At 34.8% G+C, this 18,412-nt stretch overlaps 1 protein-coding gene across 30 annotated transcripts in view; it reads left to right on the forward strand.

The window, feature by feature from the left end:
* Positions 1–18,412, forward strand: part of KCNMA1 (potassium calcium-activated channel subfamily M alpha 1) — a 519,886-nt gene that overhangs the window by 394,270 nt on the left and 107,204 nt on the right. For 18 of the 30 annotated variants that reach the window (XM_076338440.1, XM_076338419.1, XM_076338420.1 and 15 more), the window contains 3 exons: positions 2,308–2,376; positions 6,553–6,564; positions 15,317–15,403. In XM_076338440.1, coding sequence (XP_076194555.1) covers positions 2,308–2,376; positions 6,553–6,564; positions 15,317–15,403 — 168 coding nt within the window. The remainder of the gene's footprint in view (positions 1–2,307; positions 2,377–6,552; positions 6,565–15,316; positions 15,404–18,412) is intronic. The other 12 variants (XM_076338416.1, XM_076338426.1, XM_076338427.1 and 9 more) reach the window with 1 other exon arrangement.

Genomic DNA, 18,412 nt, shown 5'->3' on the forward strand with positions numbered 1-18,412 from the left:
ATGCCAATGATAGTCTTACAGTAAAGAAGGAAGATTTAATGTCAAAACCAATTTATTTCTCTCTGGGTAGATAGAAACAGTCAGATTCATATTCTTAAGTCTTTGTTCCTGACCATCTGTGTTCATCAGTAGTTAGCAGAAGATGCTGACAGTTGAAAATAAAATAGAAATTAATGCCTCATGTACTGTCATTGACAATTTTTGTGGACTTCTACGTAATAATTTGAGATAAAAAGTGTTCTAACTTCTTATTACAAGGTTCTTTATGTATCTGGGGAAAAAAAGCAGGTTAAGATCTTCTGTTTCTCGTTTTAATCGTATCAAACTACATTTGCACAATACAGTTAAATGGTGACACATATTAATCCTAATGTTTAATAGCATGGCCAAGTGCATGTAAACCTATTTATTTTACTACTTAAATATTTTTAGTAAATGTATAGATAAGAATGCGATACTGATGCCAAATATTAGGGTAGCATTGTGCTTATCTCTTTAAGTTTGGTTTGTTGGTTTTTTTTCTTTTTAGGAAGATAGATAGACAGATAGATTATCAAATACTAGAAAATGAAGGAAGAGAAGTTAAGTGTGTTTCCTAAAGGAATGTAGGTGGTCAAAATAAAAAATAGATTTAGAACTCTTGACATTCATGGCTCATGAAGTTGTATTTTATTGTATATTGTACTTGTATGTCATCTTTTTGTATTGTATTGTATTAATTTGTATTGTAGTTTTATATAATCTTTTTTAAAACAGATACGTAATGGTCTTAATACAACATATAGGGTACTCAAGTGTTAATATGTTTGAAAATTGATTTTTTATTTTATTTTTCTTTTTTTTGAAGCGGATAGTCAGGCTTCATTAACCTGTTAATATTGTAGGAGGTGGTGGGCTAATCAAGAATTTCCTAACTATCAGGATTTTGTCTGCCCATTTCTGACATTGGCTGGAGTGCTGGGGGTAGAATAAGAGTTTTAATTGATTTGGGAAAAAAGTTAAATGAATCTTGCCCTGTGTTACTTCCCAATAGTGATATATCACCTGCCTCCCCAGACAAGGAGACTACAGAGATACTTTTACAATCCTTTAAAAGGAAAATTTTTGAAGAAAAAATATACTCAAGAATTACATTGCAAAACTTAAACAATGCAAAGTAAATTCTATTGTATATATCCTTATGTGATATGCAGCACATTGCCTCAGCATTGTCAGAACCCCTACATCCATGCTTAGCTGTAATTATTCTCTTATCCTGAAGAAATAGCAGAAATTAACTGTTCACAGTGATTTCTGAAATTTGTTATAGAAATGGAATATTATCAGTTCAGCAGCCAATTCCTTGTTTTCTGCTAAGTATGTGATTGATGCAAAGTATGCAGAATATTGCTTAGATTTGCTTAAAGAAAATAAATATTCTCGAAATACATGCAAAAATATTAATAAAGTAAGGAAGTTTGTAGAGAAGCACTGAGAACTGGAAAAGTTAGTGTATGATACAGAAGATGGCAGCCATCTAATTGAAAGGTGAGCCCTAGAATAATTTGTGACAAATTCATAGAACAGGAAGCAAATAGTGTTGAATTTGCGTATACTTCAATAGCAAAACTGGAAAATGGTTTCTAGTTATATTTAAAACATTGTTGGTTCATTTATTCTCAGAGAGCCTATTAGCTTGAAGCAAATGTTGCTGTGCTAACTGAAAGTTCTGCAAGTCTGAGTATCACCCTTGAGTTGTTTTAATAAATAGCCACTTGTACAGACTTTTACAACTGAAAAAAATGTGTATTACAGTATCAGAATGTACTCCCCATATATTGGTCAGAAATTGCTTCCAGTCATGCTGTTCCTCTGCGACAGTAGTTGGCAAATATTGACTTATTAATAGTGTACTCTCATTTTAGTTCAGTACATACATATTTTCTAAGGAATGCACACTACAATCAACGTATGGCTGAATTCCAGCAAAGATTTGAAAAATGTCCTCAAGACATCCACAACTATAGCCAAACGCAATTTTATGTTGTGCATCGTGACCTTTGTTATTATTGCTTAAGTAGACTTAGTAACATAGTGTTGGTGCTTATGCTACAGTTTTCAACTTGTCAGTTTGTATTTTTAGGAAAATATGTGTTCATTATCTTCAAAATAGAAAGACCTTAATATACGTTCTGTGTATACCTAACTGAAAAAATGGGAAAAGATCTTAGTGTAAGTTCTCAAAGAAAAAATACCCCGCAGCTATCTCTACATATGTGATGTTGGTTGTAAAAAAGGACTGACTCTTGGCCTCTTCTCTTCCTGCAGACTGGTGTTTGCGAAACTAAAGCTCTTAATGATAGCCATAGAATACAAGTCGGAAAAACGAGAAAGCAGGTATGTCCAATGCCTACAAATTTTGAAGTTCTGAAATGCACTGTCAAGAATTTTGCCTGCTTTTTTTCAGAATGAACATAGCTATTCTTATATTTTTGAAACATTTCAGAGTATAATTAGCATGCCATCACATTACACCATTTCACGTATCACTGAAAGGCTTTCATTTCTGCCCTATTCTTTTTCCCTAAAATTAATTTAAGTCAGAACACTTAGTAGAAGGTGAGGGGACAGTGGTACGTGTGTCCCATCTCCAGAAGTGCAATTCATTTTTACTTAAACAAAAACTTACAACGTTTTTGCTCATAGTCTATCAGTTCTAGTTGGAGGTCCAACTTACTTCACTGAAAATGGACAAGTGGAAAACAGATGTAATATCAAAACTCATTATGGCTATGTGTATTCTCAGAATAATAATTTCATTTAAATACGTTTGGAAGAACCAATTTAAATAGGATACAGAATAAACAGAAATATAGGATAAACATAGTCTTTATATGGTATCTGTTCTGACAAAACTTGCATATATGAATATCATGAAACTGGAAGAGATTAATTTAGCCTTGAAATTACCAACTGGCTGACTCCTTTCCTCAGCCAAAAAGAAAAAAATTCATTATTAGTAGTACAGATTTACAGACAGGAAAAGTAGTGTTTCTTGGCGGGTTTTTTGTATGAAAATTCATAAAAATCCGAGGGAACATTGGAGTCAATCTGCTATCAACTTGTCCATCAGTGCTTTACACAACATTCATTTTTGTATAACAAAAATGTTAGAAATGTGCTCTGCAACATGTGGAGGGGCATATAATACAAATATAACAATACTGACTCTGAGCTGAATTTTATTTTCCTCTGTCAAAAATTATATTCTGTACTACTGTAGTGAATCTGGAACGATACATAGTAGTTCATCTTCTTTTTGGCCACTAATTACCTAAAACTTCCGAGGGCAATTGTTTCTCCTCACAGGAGAACCAATTCTGTCATTTGAGCTCATGCCACAATTTCTGAGGTTTTGAAAGTTTATTTTAATGTTTATTATTACATGTTGTCATTTTTCTTTATTAAAAATATCTAGAAAACCTATGTGGGGCGTTTGACATGGAAAATGCAATGTTACAACTGTTTATAAAAGTATTTCCATGCCCTACAGTTGGTTTTGCTTGATTCTTTCCTATGTTATAAAGTGATATGTGAAGTGGTGTATGTGCTATCAGATATTATTTTTGTCCACACTATGCTGATTAAGAAATCCTTTTTTTTTTTTTTTTTTAAATAATCAGATTTTTTTTTTAATGCTTCCAGCTGCCATGGGCTCTTAAAATATTCTTCCATTGAATGATCTCATTCTGCATTAGCTAATGTAAAGCAAATGATTTATTATTCTTTTGTCTCTGAGCAGTTTAATCTCTTCCTAGAAAAAAGAAAAATACCATAGTAACAGCAGTGGAACTATTTACCGGATTTTGTATTTCCAATATTAGAAAATATTTGGTTTCTGTTGACTCTCCTAAGAATTATTGCCCAACTTTAGGTTGTCATTACTTCAGTTGTCATTTACTTACATAAGTGCTAATATTACAGTCTTTTTCAGTAATAACAGATAATTCATGGCTTCCATATCATTCTTTGCACTAACTTCAGTGGGAGTTGGATTGAGTTCTGAATCACAAGGTGATGCAGAGGATCCCACAAAAAGTAACACAATGTGATACAATCATATATTCCTTCTTACTTAAAGCCACACAGGTAACAGTTCACAATTAATTAATTTGGTAGAAAAAAAAGAGCCTAAAAATTGCAGGAAACAGTACTAACAAAAGGATGTTAACAGCTGGATTTTGTGAATACATATGTAACAAGAGGAGAGCACGTAAGCTAGACGTTCACATTTTCTTATAACCCCCATCCACAGTAATATATGCTGACTTTATTAACCAGTGATAATTTTATAGCCACTGTTTGGTGAATCACAGAGCTACCTGCAGCATATCTTTACTGTTCTGCTTGTTCCTGCGCTCTTCAACCCAAATATGTTAAGTACATATTTGTGGTTTTCTGAGCTGGAGCCTTTTGGTCTAACCAGAAAGGTAACGGAACAAAACTTCAGTTTCTCACTTCTTAGGTATACTTGCATTTCCTTGCATCTTATTAAATGAAAAGATGGGGAATTAAGAAAAAAATTAGAATAACATGGTTTACCAGTGCAAGCTGTCTTTGAACAGGATAAATTTGTCATTTGTCAATTATGTTTGTTGTTGTTGACTTTGAAAATATTTTATTCTACTTCATATCTTAAGTTCTTCATCGGTAATTCTTCATAAAGATGAAGGGGGAACTGATTATGGTACCCTTTTAGCTTTCACTCCTTATGAGAGTGACCAACAGTAGGTATGTGCTGATTTATTTTAGGATTATAGTTCAGATTCATATTTTTTAAAACTATTGAGAGGTTTTACATAGTTTACAATTTAGAGCAACAATGATAAATATAAACAAAAATTTAGAATGTTATCTAGGTGGCACTCTTTTATTAAGAGCTAGTATTTCCTGCCATAGCTGAGGCAGGTCTAGGACCAGTATTTTCAGGAGCAGAGAAAATTTTCAAAGCGTTCTGTCTGCCTAAGGGATGAGAAGATCTTACTCCCACCAGTTTAATTTTTGTTACTAGTCATAATAGAATATCTACATAAGGAAATTATATATCTGATTTTTTACTTACACGGGGAGTTTACTTTTAAGATTAGTTTCTTCTGCCTTCATCACTTTGCACTCAAAGCTAAAGCAACGCAAAGTGAATTCAGAAGTGTGTGCAGCACTCAAAAGTGATAATGTGAGGGCATTCTAGATTTCCTTATCCCCGCTCTAAATTTTCACCTTGGTGTTAAGGATAAATCCTAGTGCCATTTTACGTCAATGGCAGAATTTTCATTGACTTTGTTAATGTCTTCATTACATGTAGAATGGCATAAATACTCACTTATCTATGCACCTTTTTTTCCCAGGCCGTCTCCTAGATGCTGGTTTTCTAAAGCTTTCTGATTTACAGCCAAATTCTGTTAACTCTACCACAGGGAATTTGAGATCAATAGTAATTATAAATCACCAGAACTCTATCTAAGCTAATATTAATGTACAAGTTAGCAGTAGCTGAGCTTCCTGCTCGCAGTTGGGTTTTTTCTCCTTTTTTCCTGACTCCTAATAAAGCTACACAAAACACTAAGCACACCTTGATAACAAGTTTTGACAGTATGAGATTATTAATTATAAACAATTTATGACTTTACAAGATTGATTAAAAGCAGAATTTAAAAGTTTTGAAGCCTAAATATAGGTAATATAATTATGAGAAATACAAACTCGTTTTCAAATAATGGATAAAGCATCTATAGTATGTTCATCTTTTTAGGCAACTGTTTCTCATCAAGGTATCTTAAAGATTAATTAAAATACCCATGATTAGATTTTTTTTTTTACCTTTACATTTATATATTTAATAATGTTTAAATTACGGCTCAGTTATCAAAGAAACCTCAGTTTACAAAACGTGACTGAATTTAGTGGGTTTCTGAACAGCTACTAAGGTCTGCACTTCAGTAGTTCCGGGTCACAATATGAGTTAGCCATTCCTTCATCTCTAATTAGTATCTGGCAATATTATAATCAGTTATTAAGAGGAGGAAGCACTTAAATAAGTTTTTGTGTTCCTGATGCAAGTCAAATACTTCACCTTAAAAAATGGTCTTTCTTAGTTCATGTGTAGAGAGGTTTTGTTTCTTCTGTAGAAAAAATGCCAAAGGAACATGGAGAACATCAACCTGAAAATGTCACAGTGGAGCTTGCTGGGAATAGAGAGAAAAAATATCAGTTCAAAATGCAGACATTCAAACGCCTCATCTGAAATCCCTTTTAGAGAGATTTTTGCCTTCCTTTTTGCCCTTATTTTTTTTCTTTTTTCCACATGAGTAAGCAAGAAGGAAAGCCTAATCAGGATTCTTCCCTCCTGCACCCTGTGTTTACTCCTCGTCTATCCATATATTTGTTCTCATTCTCAGCAGAAAAACCTTTGAGCCTTGAAGACTTTTAAATAAAGGGTTTTTTTGCTTTTGCTTTGGTGCCAGTTGATTTCTTATCAAAGTGTTTGATTTGCAATTTTTTTCTTGTCGTTTGCAGAAGCCGAAAGCGGTATGCCCTCTTCGTTACCTTTCCTTCCAACCTCAATCCTACCTCCACTCCTTCTAACTTCAGGACTAATTCCTTGCCAAGAACACAGGAAGATAACATCTTTGTCTATCTTTCTCTGTATATACACACACATATATACATATATATATATTCATCTGTCTATGTGTGTATATATATATATGTGTGTGTATATTTATATATGAGTCCCCAATCTCAAAGAGGAGAGAGAACAGCATTTTGTCTCTCCATTGGTTCTTGTGACTCACGCACTAACTTCTTTGCAGGAAGTACAAAATAAAACAGTATAAGTTTTTTAGGCGCTTTTTTTTTCCCCTCGTGGAGTCATTGGTGTATCAGATTGTTGCATTTGAAAAGCAGACTTTACTGTTAACATCTCCCCTCCTCTTTTTTCATTTGTACTGTATCGTGACGATGTATATTTCGTCTTTACCAGCCCTTGTGCTGCCATATTTTCTCCATATTCACACCTTCATTGATGTCCTTCTTTCCCCAGAGTCTTCCTTCAAAACACGTCTTACAATACAGTAGTTCATGTTCTCTTGTAGTCTCACCTTCCATTAACAACAACCAAATACCTGATTCTTTGCATTGCTGGTCCTGTTTTGAGCCCAGTTATTCATACTACAGCACTCATTAAAGCTATTGTACTGTTCCGGTGAAAGTGCCATGGATAGTTTGTACTGTATGTCACATTCATTTTAATGACATTTATTAAGCTCATTTATGAAGATGTTACCAACTGTATTTGTTTCTCAGTTTGGGTTTTTCTTTGGGATGGCATGTTTTGCATTTTCTTTTGGTATACCATGCTGTGAGCCCCTCTCTAGTCTACATTCTATCTTGCTGCTGTTGGTTTGGATGAAGTAAATAAGGCATGCTCTTCCATATCCTCTCTTCTCCTCATCTCTCTTCCCCCTCTCAGCTTTGTTTTTCTAATTGCTTATAGCAGTCTGTCTGACTGTCAGTGGTGCTCTTTGGAGATCCCTTGTCATTGTCCAGACATTTCAATTTCCTTCTTCATCGTACTCTCCAAAATTTACCTTCCATGTCTGTACTGTTGCGTGTTGTACGTGTTATATTTATTTAATTTTTAGTCTTGTTCTCCTGTTGTTTATGAGTAGATGTGTGAAAAGAGAGGTGGCTTCCTGTCAGTTTGGCATTATTGATATGATCCAACTGCAGAGAAGTTACTGCAACACTTAGCATCTTCAAGGATCTGCAGTTGTTGCACCTCTACTTCGCTTCTTGCTTTTAAGTATATCTTATCTTGTGGTGAAGGCATGTTAACGCTGGCATGACGAGCAATATGAAGAAGTGTTGTACCAAGTGAAGTTGCTTGCTCCCAGAATAAAGTATATTGTGCTGCTTCATTGTACTGATAATCAATCACTTCTGGAACCAGAAGGAATAATTTAATTGTTTCAAAGTGTATTGAATTCACCAGCACCGTTGAACTAGTTTGGACTGTGCCCCAATAAAATACCTTATGCACATCCTGTAGACCATGACTTAGTAGTTGCTGTTGTAAGGAACTTAACTCCTGGGAGCAACCTTTTATATGCTTGTAGTAATTAAGCTTGAATATACGGTAGCATGTAATGTGCACTGTGTCTTTTGCCTTGTATTCTTTTTAGTGTCTTACTGGATTTTTCTGTATAGAGCAATATGGATCTGAATTAACGTCAATGATAGAGCCCAGAAGAAAGAAGCAATACTTATGAGTAACAATCAGTGTGAAGCTGGTATGCACACAACTCCCACTGTGGGATTTGTGCACCTACCCTCACACTCCACTTCAAAACATACCCTGAAACAAAAAATACTGTCTCAAACTGATTCTGTAGTTCTAATTCTATAGTTGTGTGAATGACATGGCACATTTTAAAAGGCTGTTACGCTAATAGTGGTGCATTTCATCTGGGCATGGCATGCAACAATCAAGGATAACAGCTGGTTTTATTTAAAAATGTGGTGGCTATAGTCAGTAATACCACATAGTCTTGTTTTAGATAATGTATTAATAGTACTTAAACAATATTATATCTTCCTGATTACTAGATGATATTGCTACTGTTTCAGTCGCACGGGGAATGGTACAGTACATCTACCACAAGGTTTAAAACAGAGTTGTTACAGCTTTTGTAATTTGTTTAGTCAAAATTTTGCCATTTGTGTTTCATTTAATTCAACAATTGATCTTTTCTTGTTTTTAGACAAGGATGATGGCAGTTACAAGGGTAGCCATAAATCTGAAAAAAAAAAGAGAGTGTTACTGAATAAGACAAGTTTCCTTGATGCAGGGATGAACTGTTCAATTGATCACTGATAATGGGATTCATCTCACCTAACTTCATCAGTCTAAATGTTAGATGTCTAATCTCCTTTTAGTTACCCACACTTGGTCCACAATTGCAAGGGAAGAGACAGTTCGTGAAAGCAGCTTCCATTCTAAGACAGATGAGATGAATCCCACCGTTAGTGCTGTCTAAAATGTAATCTTGAAAGTAAGAACAAACAAGGATAGCACATAACTGAGGCTGCTGACAAGGAAAATTCTTAAAAGAACTCTTCCAGTCTACGTCTTCACTGATTGACCTTATCTATGTCTTCCAGTTTTTAGTCTTCATATAGCGCTGCTAAAATGTTTTTACCCTTGCCTATTTTCTGTGTTGTACTGGCTGGGCATCTCCACGTGCCTTTGTCAGCTCAGCTTTAAGACCTTTACTGCACCTCTTCCATCTTAATAAGATCCCTCATTTTTTCTCTGAGAAGACTGGCAGTTATACAAATCTGAGAGTCATCTACTGTATAAATGCTGTGTCTAGATTAAGAGTTCAAAGTTATGTCCGTTTACAACTTCAGCAGTAATCTCAGTTTCAAGCTCTGCAAAGCAAATTGTGGAGCCATGCCACGTAGCAAGTGGCCTACCAATAAATACATACAGTGTAACGATGGTTCAGACTCTAAAGCTGATTGGTTGTTTCTTCCATGTGGTTCACATAGGAGATAGCTGAATATTATAGAAAGCTACAGGAAATATTTTTCGTTTTCTATTGAAATGTTTGTATACTGAAAATTTATTAGAAATAATGTTTTAAATATTCTGAGAATATAAAGAGATACCAGCCAGCAAACTTTCTAATGCTGTTTCAACCCAAGAAACATAATTGGACTCCAACGCGTATGATATTTGAAAGCAGGAGACAAATAAAAATCACCCAATAGCAGAAATGAGTAAAAAATAAATAGTTGGAGGGAATTAGTCCTGCCCCAAAGTGTCATTTCACAAATTATCCTACAGTTCAAACCTCCAACTATCCGGTTCTCCATCAAATACCTTTAAGTTCAGCAAAACATGGAAGACCCGCAATTACTAATCAAAACCTTAGCTCACTTTTAACGCTTTAAAGGAAGACATAATATGGTATTCTTTATCTAGGTCACAATATTGTTGTGTTGTGCAGCCAATCATCCATGCACTCATACCAAAAAGGTATTGAGCAATGCTCATGTTCTGGGGTAGTTTCAGGTAAATAAGAATGGATGAACAGATATTTACATGTGTCTGTATTTTACTGAAGGTAGCATGTATACTTAAAACGTCAGAAAGATATAATCCAACAAGTGAGTAAATTGATCAAAATTAACCCACCGTCAGAGTTACTAACAGATACCTATTCTCCACTGACATGAAAATGTCATCATGTCCTATCATAACTTTTCATCGAACAATCTGTGTAAAGAGGTCCATAAGCGTTCGTCTAGAATTTTTCTGACCACATTTGAATTTTTCATTTTTTTTTAAACGGTGCATCTCAATGTGCACTAATTCCCATTTGTGCTTCACCTGCTTATATTTCAGTCAGTCTGGGAACTCAGTTTCAACTGTATAGATGCTTTTGTCCTCATTCTTTCCTGAGCTTCAAGTGTTCAATGTCAGGTTGGATGGGGCTTTGAGCGATCTGTTATAGCGAAAAATATCCCTTACCGTGACAGGGGGGGTTGGAACTAGATCTTTAAAGGTCCCTTCCAACCCAAACCACTGTATGATTCGTTCGATGATTCCTGAGAGCACAACTGAATTCAAGGATGATTTCTGCATTTTTGATGTGTGACATTGTCATTGCTCTTAGATGCATGATCTTGCATCTGGTCACCAAGTGAATCTTGTTTAGCAAACGGACTAACTTTTGCTAGGTGTCGGATAAGTGTAAAGCAGAGGTATCCAAACTGCATATTCTATTCCACAAGTGGCTTACAAATTGTTGTATTATCATAGAGTAATGGAACTGGCTTCTCCTAAGTTCATGCTGGTGAAGTACATTAAATTTCTGTTAAAGACGTTAAATCATATTTAATTTACGCATATTCAATTTACATGGCTGTAATTGCCCTGTGTTCTAAATATTCATGTGTGAAGGAGCAAGCAAGTCAAAAGAGAATCTTTTTTTTTGCTGTGACATGTGGCCCCTCTCATGAAGAGCTTTGTCCTGAGGAATGTATTTCTGGAACTGGAATTGTTAAGGAAATTATGACTGAAAGTTTTTTGAACTTGCTATTACTTGATTAGTTTCTGAGGTAACCTAAACTAGAAATGTTATAAAGTTATAAAATTTGATCAAGATCTTAGAAGCTTCTGGAGTATTTGGCATTTCTTGCTTGATTTCATGAGCTGATTTAGGAGATTAAAAAAAATTATATTTTACGATAAAAACATGTATTTGGAAAAATCAGGGGTGTCATTTTCAACAGCATTTTTTCCAATGCGTGGCACAGAATGCATATGGATTAGCTATATCTATTGCTATTAAACGTAATGAGTTTCTGTGCTTTTTTTCCCTTTTCCTACATCTTCCTATATCTGCAAAACTCCCCAGTCTTGGAGATACATAAAAATGAGACATTAGCTGAAGCTTTCTCTCTTAAAACTCCTATTTACTTTGCCATGTACTTCTCAACTGTGGGGATATATATATATATGTGCACGCATATTTTCATGAGCTGCTTAAACAGATACATGCATCTCTAAATAACTGATGGATGCATTCTTCTTGGTATGCTCAAAAGCCTGTTTTATTTTTTTCTATCCTCTTTGTTCCCTATATTCTATTCTTCAAAACATTTCCCTTGCTGTATATATTAGAGTGAGTGCTTACCAAAGCATAACTTTAGCTAATGACACTACAGGTCTCATAAGAAATAATTCAATTGCTGCTTTAATAAGCAGCATATTTAATAAATCCACATAGACTCAGTAGAAATTGCTCATGATTTTGTTCTGGTTAAATATCAGTGTGTATATAAACCCAAAGCTTTATGAGCCTTTGCTGTAACTCTTTGCCAATAGCAGTGATGGGGCAAATTAATTTTTATTCCCAACAGAAGATTTTGCTGCTGAGGTCATATTGCATTAACTGCGATCACATCTATATTTTGTGGCTATAAATACATTGTGCTTGTGAAAATAAGTATATGTGAATGAAGTATAAGATGTGACAAAAATAAAGTCTATACACTGACCCATTTGAATTGATTTCATGTGTCTCAGAAAACCTTGAGATACAAAATCATGCTCACAATTCATTACATCCTAAATGAAGCCAGTTACTTCTGATTTAAGATTATGCTCACTCTCTCTTAAAAGAACTGCTTCATTTGCTTATTACTTTGTCAAATTTTAAGTTCTATGAGGGGGAGTGAACATTTACATATCTGGTGGTTACCTCAGCTTGTGGAGTTCGGGTTGTTGAGCTTCTGGTAGGATTTTTTACTGTTTGGGTATGGTTTATCTATCTCCAAGAATGGGATGAGGAGAAAAAAAAAGAAGGTGGGTCTATGTAAAGAAATGCGTTCAGCTGTCTTCACTGAAAAGCTGCATGTAATACTTCCGTGATTAAGGGCAAAGAATGAAATAAGGGCAAAAGAAGTATTTTTCTGGCAGAGCAGTACCCATTTGTACCTAAGAAAAATAGCCAACCCTAACCATGTTACAAGTCTTTGCATATTTTAGAAGGAACAGCATAGTAGAAATAAATGAGACTAGCATCAGTGGAAGATTTTTGAGTTTAACAGCTAAATTCTCAGCACAATGGCAGAATTTAGCAGACAGGGAAGAGGAAAGGTAGAGACTGAAACACGGCTGCAGTTACGGACATGATAGAAAGTTTTGGCAGAAGGACTTTGGAGAGCTAGTTGCAGAAAGATTCTCTCCTGGTTCTCGAGAAGTGACTTATCTGGGCTCACATAGGCTCGCAGGCTTACGGTAGGCCATTCTCAACTTTTTTCTGAGTGCACTGGTAGAGTGTATGTCTCATCTCCCTTAGCGATGGCCTGTTAAGGTAGCTCTGTAGCAGCTAGTAAGTGCTCTGTTGCCTCGAGTGACAAAAGTTTGTGCAGGGAATCTAAGTTTTCGGACCTGTTTGTGACTTGAGTGACTGGTTTCATATGAAGAAATTCTTGTGGGGTTGTTGGGGCTTTTTTCCTGTCTGTTTTATTCCATTTTAAAACCTGTGAAATTGCATTTTAAAACCGCATGAGGTAAATGTTTCAGTTGCAAGCGCAACCATTAAGCCCAATACACTGACAAAAGAAATGCCAGATGTGAAGTTTAGCTGTGCAACTTTAATTCATCCCATTTATCTGCGTGCATAATGTAGGTGTTATATGCACCATCACATTTCATTTTTTGCAATACTACTGAAGTGTGCTGTGGGGATGAACCTGCTTTCTGTGGTGGTGACTTCCATTTTCTGTAGTTCTCTCCTTTTTGTTGCAAAGCTTGAAACTGTGAATGAAGGAAAAGGAAGGATATCTGAGTAGATGCTTTCTTTGAGATTTAATTTCTGTTCCAGCCTCTGCCACAGAATAGCTGTGTAAGAGTGAGCTAATAATTTAAACCAAACCTTTTACAGGTGACTTCTGATTAAGTGTTTATTATTTTGGGAACCAGAGGCTGGGCTTTTGGAAATGCTGAGCATTCTCACAGCAAAAGTCCCTGCAAGGTGTATATGGAGCTATGCAATGCTAAATACTTACAAAAAATGGCCTGTAGGCATCCCAAATTAATAGCTGCTATATCTCATAGTGACTTAATCTCTCATCTGTAAAATGGGATAATACTATATCTTCATTCTTCTTGTAAAATAAATTATGTATTTGTGAATCTTTTGCATGCTATAGTGATGAACACTGCAGAAAAACACATACGAAAAATGTGATGCTGATTTTAAAGAAAGATAAACTACATGAAGCCATGTCTGGAGTAATGGCAGTAAAACACCACTGAATGAAGTTCCAGATTGTGAGATAAAAGTAGTTCGTGGCTATTAAATCAAGAATTGTATCGTAACGTCTACATAATGGGGGCTGCATGATCAACCTTTTAATTCCTAACTCGTGAGCGCTTTATTTTGCAGCCTGCATACTCTTTTCATAGGGCCTTGTGGGCATGTGCAATCACGCAAAACAATGTGCTCATTATAAAGCTTTCAGGTAGAGTTTTTGTCACACTAGTTTATTATTAATGTATAGATAATAAATAATGTCTTGAATAAGAGATCTGCTGAGACCCATTTTCCCTCCTAACAATAACATGGAAGAGTTTTGGCCTTCAAATTTTAGTAATGTCTGTCTGTTCAGAAATGTGCTTTATTTATTTTTGTATATATATACTTCCCCAAAATCAGTTTTTGCTAAATCCACAAGCATTTAAATTGCTGGTAGTCTTTATTTACTGTAAATTGCATCTGTGTGCCATTACTACATTTTGACTTACAAAGTCTAAGCTTTAATAAAAGGCAAAAAAGAGAGAACCTTTGACAAGCTTTATTAAGTTTTAGCAGGTCAAAAGCTTAGTTGTATTACACATTAATAAAACTTATTGGAGAATATATTTACATCTATCTCTATCGGTATATTCATATTTAGCTTGGTACTTTGCAAATTGCCTTACCTAAAATCTAGTGGTAAATTATTATGACAACAGAAAAGGTATTTCATAGAGAGACATGGAGTACCTCACTTCTTGATAGCTGTTTATAATTTCCTTCATCAAATTTAGTCAGTGTGGTTGGGTTATCTTTGTTCTTCCATGGCTGCATAGCAGTGTTTTAAAAATTTTCTATTCATTTTATGTTTTTTCAGCTATCGTGACTGGTTGTCTTGTACCATTCCCCTTGAGTGTATGTGTGCATTTATTATTTTAAACAATAATATTACATGTCCAGATAGGGGTCCCATTAACATTCTATTTCACTAGAAATTGGCAAAAATTTGCATCAAAGGGTTTAGCTTCTTAAATAATATTTTGTATTGTTATTGAGTGGTGGTTGCTGGTTCTTCCCTTTTCACCATATCGTGAATTTTTCACCACTTGGCATGACAGAGCAAGAAAGCTGAAATGCTCAGCTTCACACATCACATTTCTGAGAGGCTTTGTTATTTTCTATAGTCTATATTTAATGCAAAAACGTAAGAAAACAGATGTAAACACTTAAATGATGTGATTATAGGTGGAGGCATGTGACTGTCTCAAACTTAAGGTTTTGTAAAAAGCACGTGAAACTGTTATTTGATTGGAAGTCTCAAGGAAGAATGGCTTAAAATTTCCTTGCAGCCTTTCCTAACTAGTGGGTCCCCTATAACAGAACCAAATAAAGCTATTTTGGAACATTCAGTTAACAGTAATTTAAACCTGTGGTTTTGTTGTTTTTGTTCTTGTTTCACTGAGCAGTATATTAATCAATCCTGGAAACCATGTCAAGATTCAAGAAGGTACTTTAGGATTCTTCATTGCAAGTGATGCCAAAGAAGTAAAAAGGTAATTCATGTATTTTTATCTTTAAATTTAAACATATAGTATTTAAGTTCTGTTTTTTCTTTACGTGTAAACACCTCACCTAATTTTTGTTATTAACTGTTTAAAGATTATCGGGGGAATTGAGTTGGTACTCTAGTGAACCAGCCATGTGTGCATGCCATTTTCTTAACTACAGTCCTAAATATCAAGGAAATGAAATAATTTTACAGCAGATGTGAAAAGAAATGAAGAGGCTTTTTTTCTGAATCCTACTAGACAATGTAAAATATTTTGATTTCATTAATTAATTTGTCTCAGTGGAATTACTTTGAGAGAGGACAGGGATTACAGTTTTGTCCGAGCTTCAGGTTTAGAGTAGTTCTTATTTACATGGACTAGCAAATATTTGATGTGAGCAAGCTACTGTATTCATTCGGTAATTGCATTAGCAGAATAATATTTATGTTCTTGTCATTTTTCTTTACTGGAGCTACATACTCTATGGCCTTATAATAATAAATCAAACTACAACAGCGCAGTATATCCCAACCATTGTAGACAACTTCATTGGTTCGTTGTACTTGGCCATATTAGATTTGGGTTGAATGAAAAGGGTTTTATGGTATTGTGTTTAGGACCAAACGTGTGTACTCTTGCTTGTTAGGATTGTAATATGCTTGGAAGGAGTAAAATAGCAATGTGAGAAAATTAATTTTTAAAAGAAATAATTATTCAATGTCTGTAAGATTTAAAAAAAAAATAAGAAAAGGAATACTTGCAGCTGAGTGCTTCCTCATAATTTGTATTTTTGTTGTAAGTCATGCTATCAAGAATCGGATTTTTACTTGATGTTCTCCTTGAGATAGACACTTTAACTAAATCCTATACTTAGAATGATGAAATATGCAAGTGATAACCTTTACTAAGTCCTAAACTTTTTATGATTAAACTACGGTGAAAATAATATTTAAGCAATGCATGTTTGCCATGAATATTTAAAGGGTCAAAGCATCAAAACAGTGAAATCACCGAGAACTTGAATTCTCGTGTTGTTAATATAGCTAAGATAGTTTTTGGCTAGGTGAAGCACACCAGTGCTCCTGTCCTCTCCTATTTCTAGCACCGTCTTTGGAGTATTTGCATCCAGCATTGCCTCAGGTATGCTGCCTTTCAGCGTATAGCTCTTTTCCTCTCTGGTGCTTTTCTCCATTTGAATATACAGAACTGTCTTCACATTCCTTTACTGAGATGCGAGCTTTTTTCATTTATAAGGCATTTTACCCTCTCCTATGAAATTATTTCAGACTGTAAGTAAAGATTAGCTGGCATAGCATTTTTAACAGGCAGAAGTTGACTGCTATTAATGTGTTTAGAGAAAATTTAGACATCATTCACCTAGCGTGTTTCATCTAATAGCAAGCTGAAACAAAATTCCCAATTCTGCCTTGTTTTTTGCAGAAGGCTTTGTTTAGAAACATGCTGCCTCCCTTACCACATTTCTTAGCTGTTCTGTGCAAAGCAAATGATTATCAGATGTGTTTCAACTAACAAAACCAATTATGTAAAGTGTTGATTTCACCCTTTTCAGCTATGAATCAGTCAGAAAAATGTTTTAAAATTGAGGTCTTTTGGAGGGGGAAAAAAAGGATTTTTTATTAAAGCAAAATTAAACATGTTATATACCTGAAATGCAAATTAAATTATTCTGGTTTTGTGTTACATGCTAATGGAGAAATTTCACCTCCTTTAAGCTAAAGCTATTCATATTTACCAAATACACATTTCACAGTGAAATATAACATGCGATGTTCAATTACTCTTCTTGTAGAACGACTTTTGCATTTTTAGAACAATAGTTTCACATTAGAAACAATTATACATAGACACAATTATGCCTAGGTAAATAGCTTCATATAAAATGTTGAGTGTTTAATGCAAACTATATGAATTGCATCTTTATTATTCTTTATTCATTTACATGTTAGTACTAACGTCAGAAATTCACATGCTTCAAATCCAATCCACTTAATTCAACCCAATTGTATAGAAGGATAATTTTATTACAGCAATCACTTCAGGCGTTTGCTCTTGACGTTGCACATAGGATTGAAGGTACTCTTTAGGACATTTGTCCTGCAGTGGACTTCAGGAACATGATCTGTAGAAATGACCTATCTCCCAATTCGTGTCATGAAGTTTTGTGAGGGAATATTTGTGATAGTGGATTCTTGTTCGATACGGGGCTTACAGCTGGATTGGGGAGAAATTGTAAAAATTGGAGGCAGTTCTCTCCTCCTTGCTTATGTCTTGACAATAACTCATGGTTTGCAAAATATTTTATTCTCATTTCCTTGGAGGCAGTTTGTGTTCTTTTTGTTGGAACTTGAATATTTTGAAGACCAGAAATTTTCTGCAGCTGAGTATACAAATGCTCAGAGAAGGCTTTTTCATTTTACATTTTGCTTCTTGGAAATAGTAAGACAATTTCACAGTCTGAAAGAGTAATCTTCCTAGAAGTTTCTTAGAGAAATTAAGTCTGCTACGTTTAGGACTTGCATCTTCCATCAGTAGCTTGCATGCTATCTTGATTTTAGAAATTTTAATAACATTCAGTGAGGTCTTACTGCAAATTTAAATTTGTATTCTCTGGTCCATATCTCATATGCTAGACCTGCTACCTTTCTCCTAATGGGCCACTTTACCTGGGCCATTATTCAGAGGTGTAAAATAACTTAGATAAATCCATAACTATTTGAATTAGGTATCTAGTTCATATTTCTCAACATATCCTTTAATGTAGTTCCACCTGTGGTGGACACTGCCTAATTAACCTAAAAAGCATTAGTAGTGATCATCCTAGCTGAACTGTTAGAGGCTGTGTATTAATATTGTTTATTTTTCTTTTTATATTTTGGACTGTAGATTGTTCTGTTCCAGTGACCCCCATACTGTTGTAGCAATCCAACCATCCTAAATCTGTGAACAGTACTGTCGGCAAAATCCATGGGTGGTTGCAAAGTGGCACCTTTG

Source organism: Aptenodytes patagonicus, chromosome 5 (assembly GCF_965638725.1).
Source record: "Aptenodytes patagonicus chromosome 5, bAptPat1.pri.cur, whole genome shotgun sequence".
NCBI classification, from domain to species: Eukaryota; Metazoa; Chordata; class Aves; order Sphenisciformes; family Spheniscidae; genus Aptenodytes; species Aptenodytes patagonicus.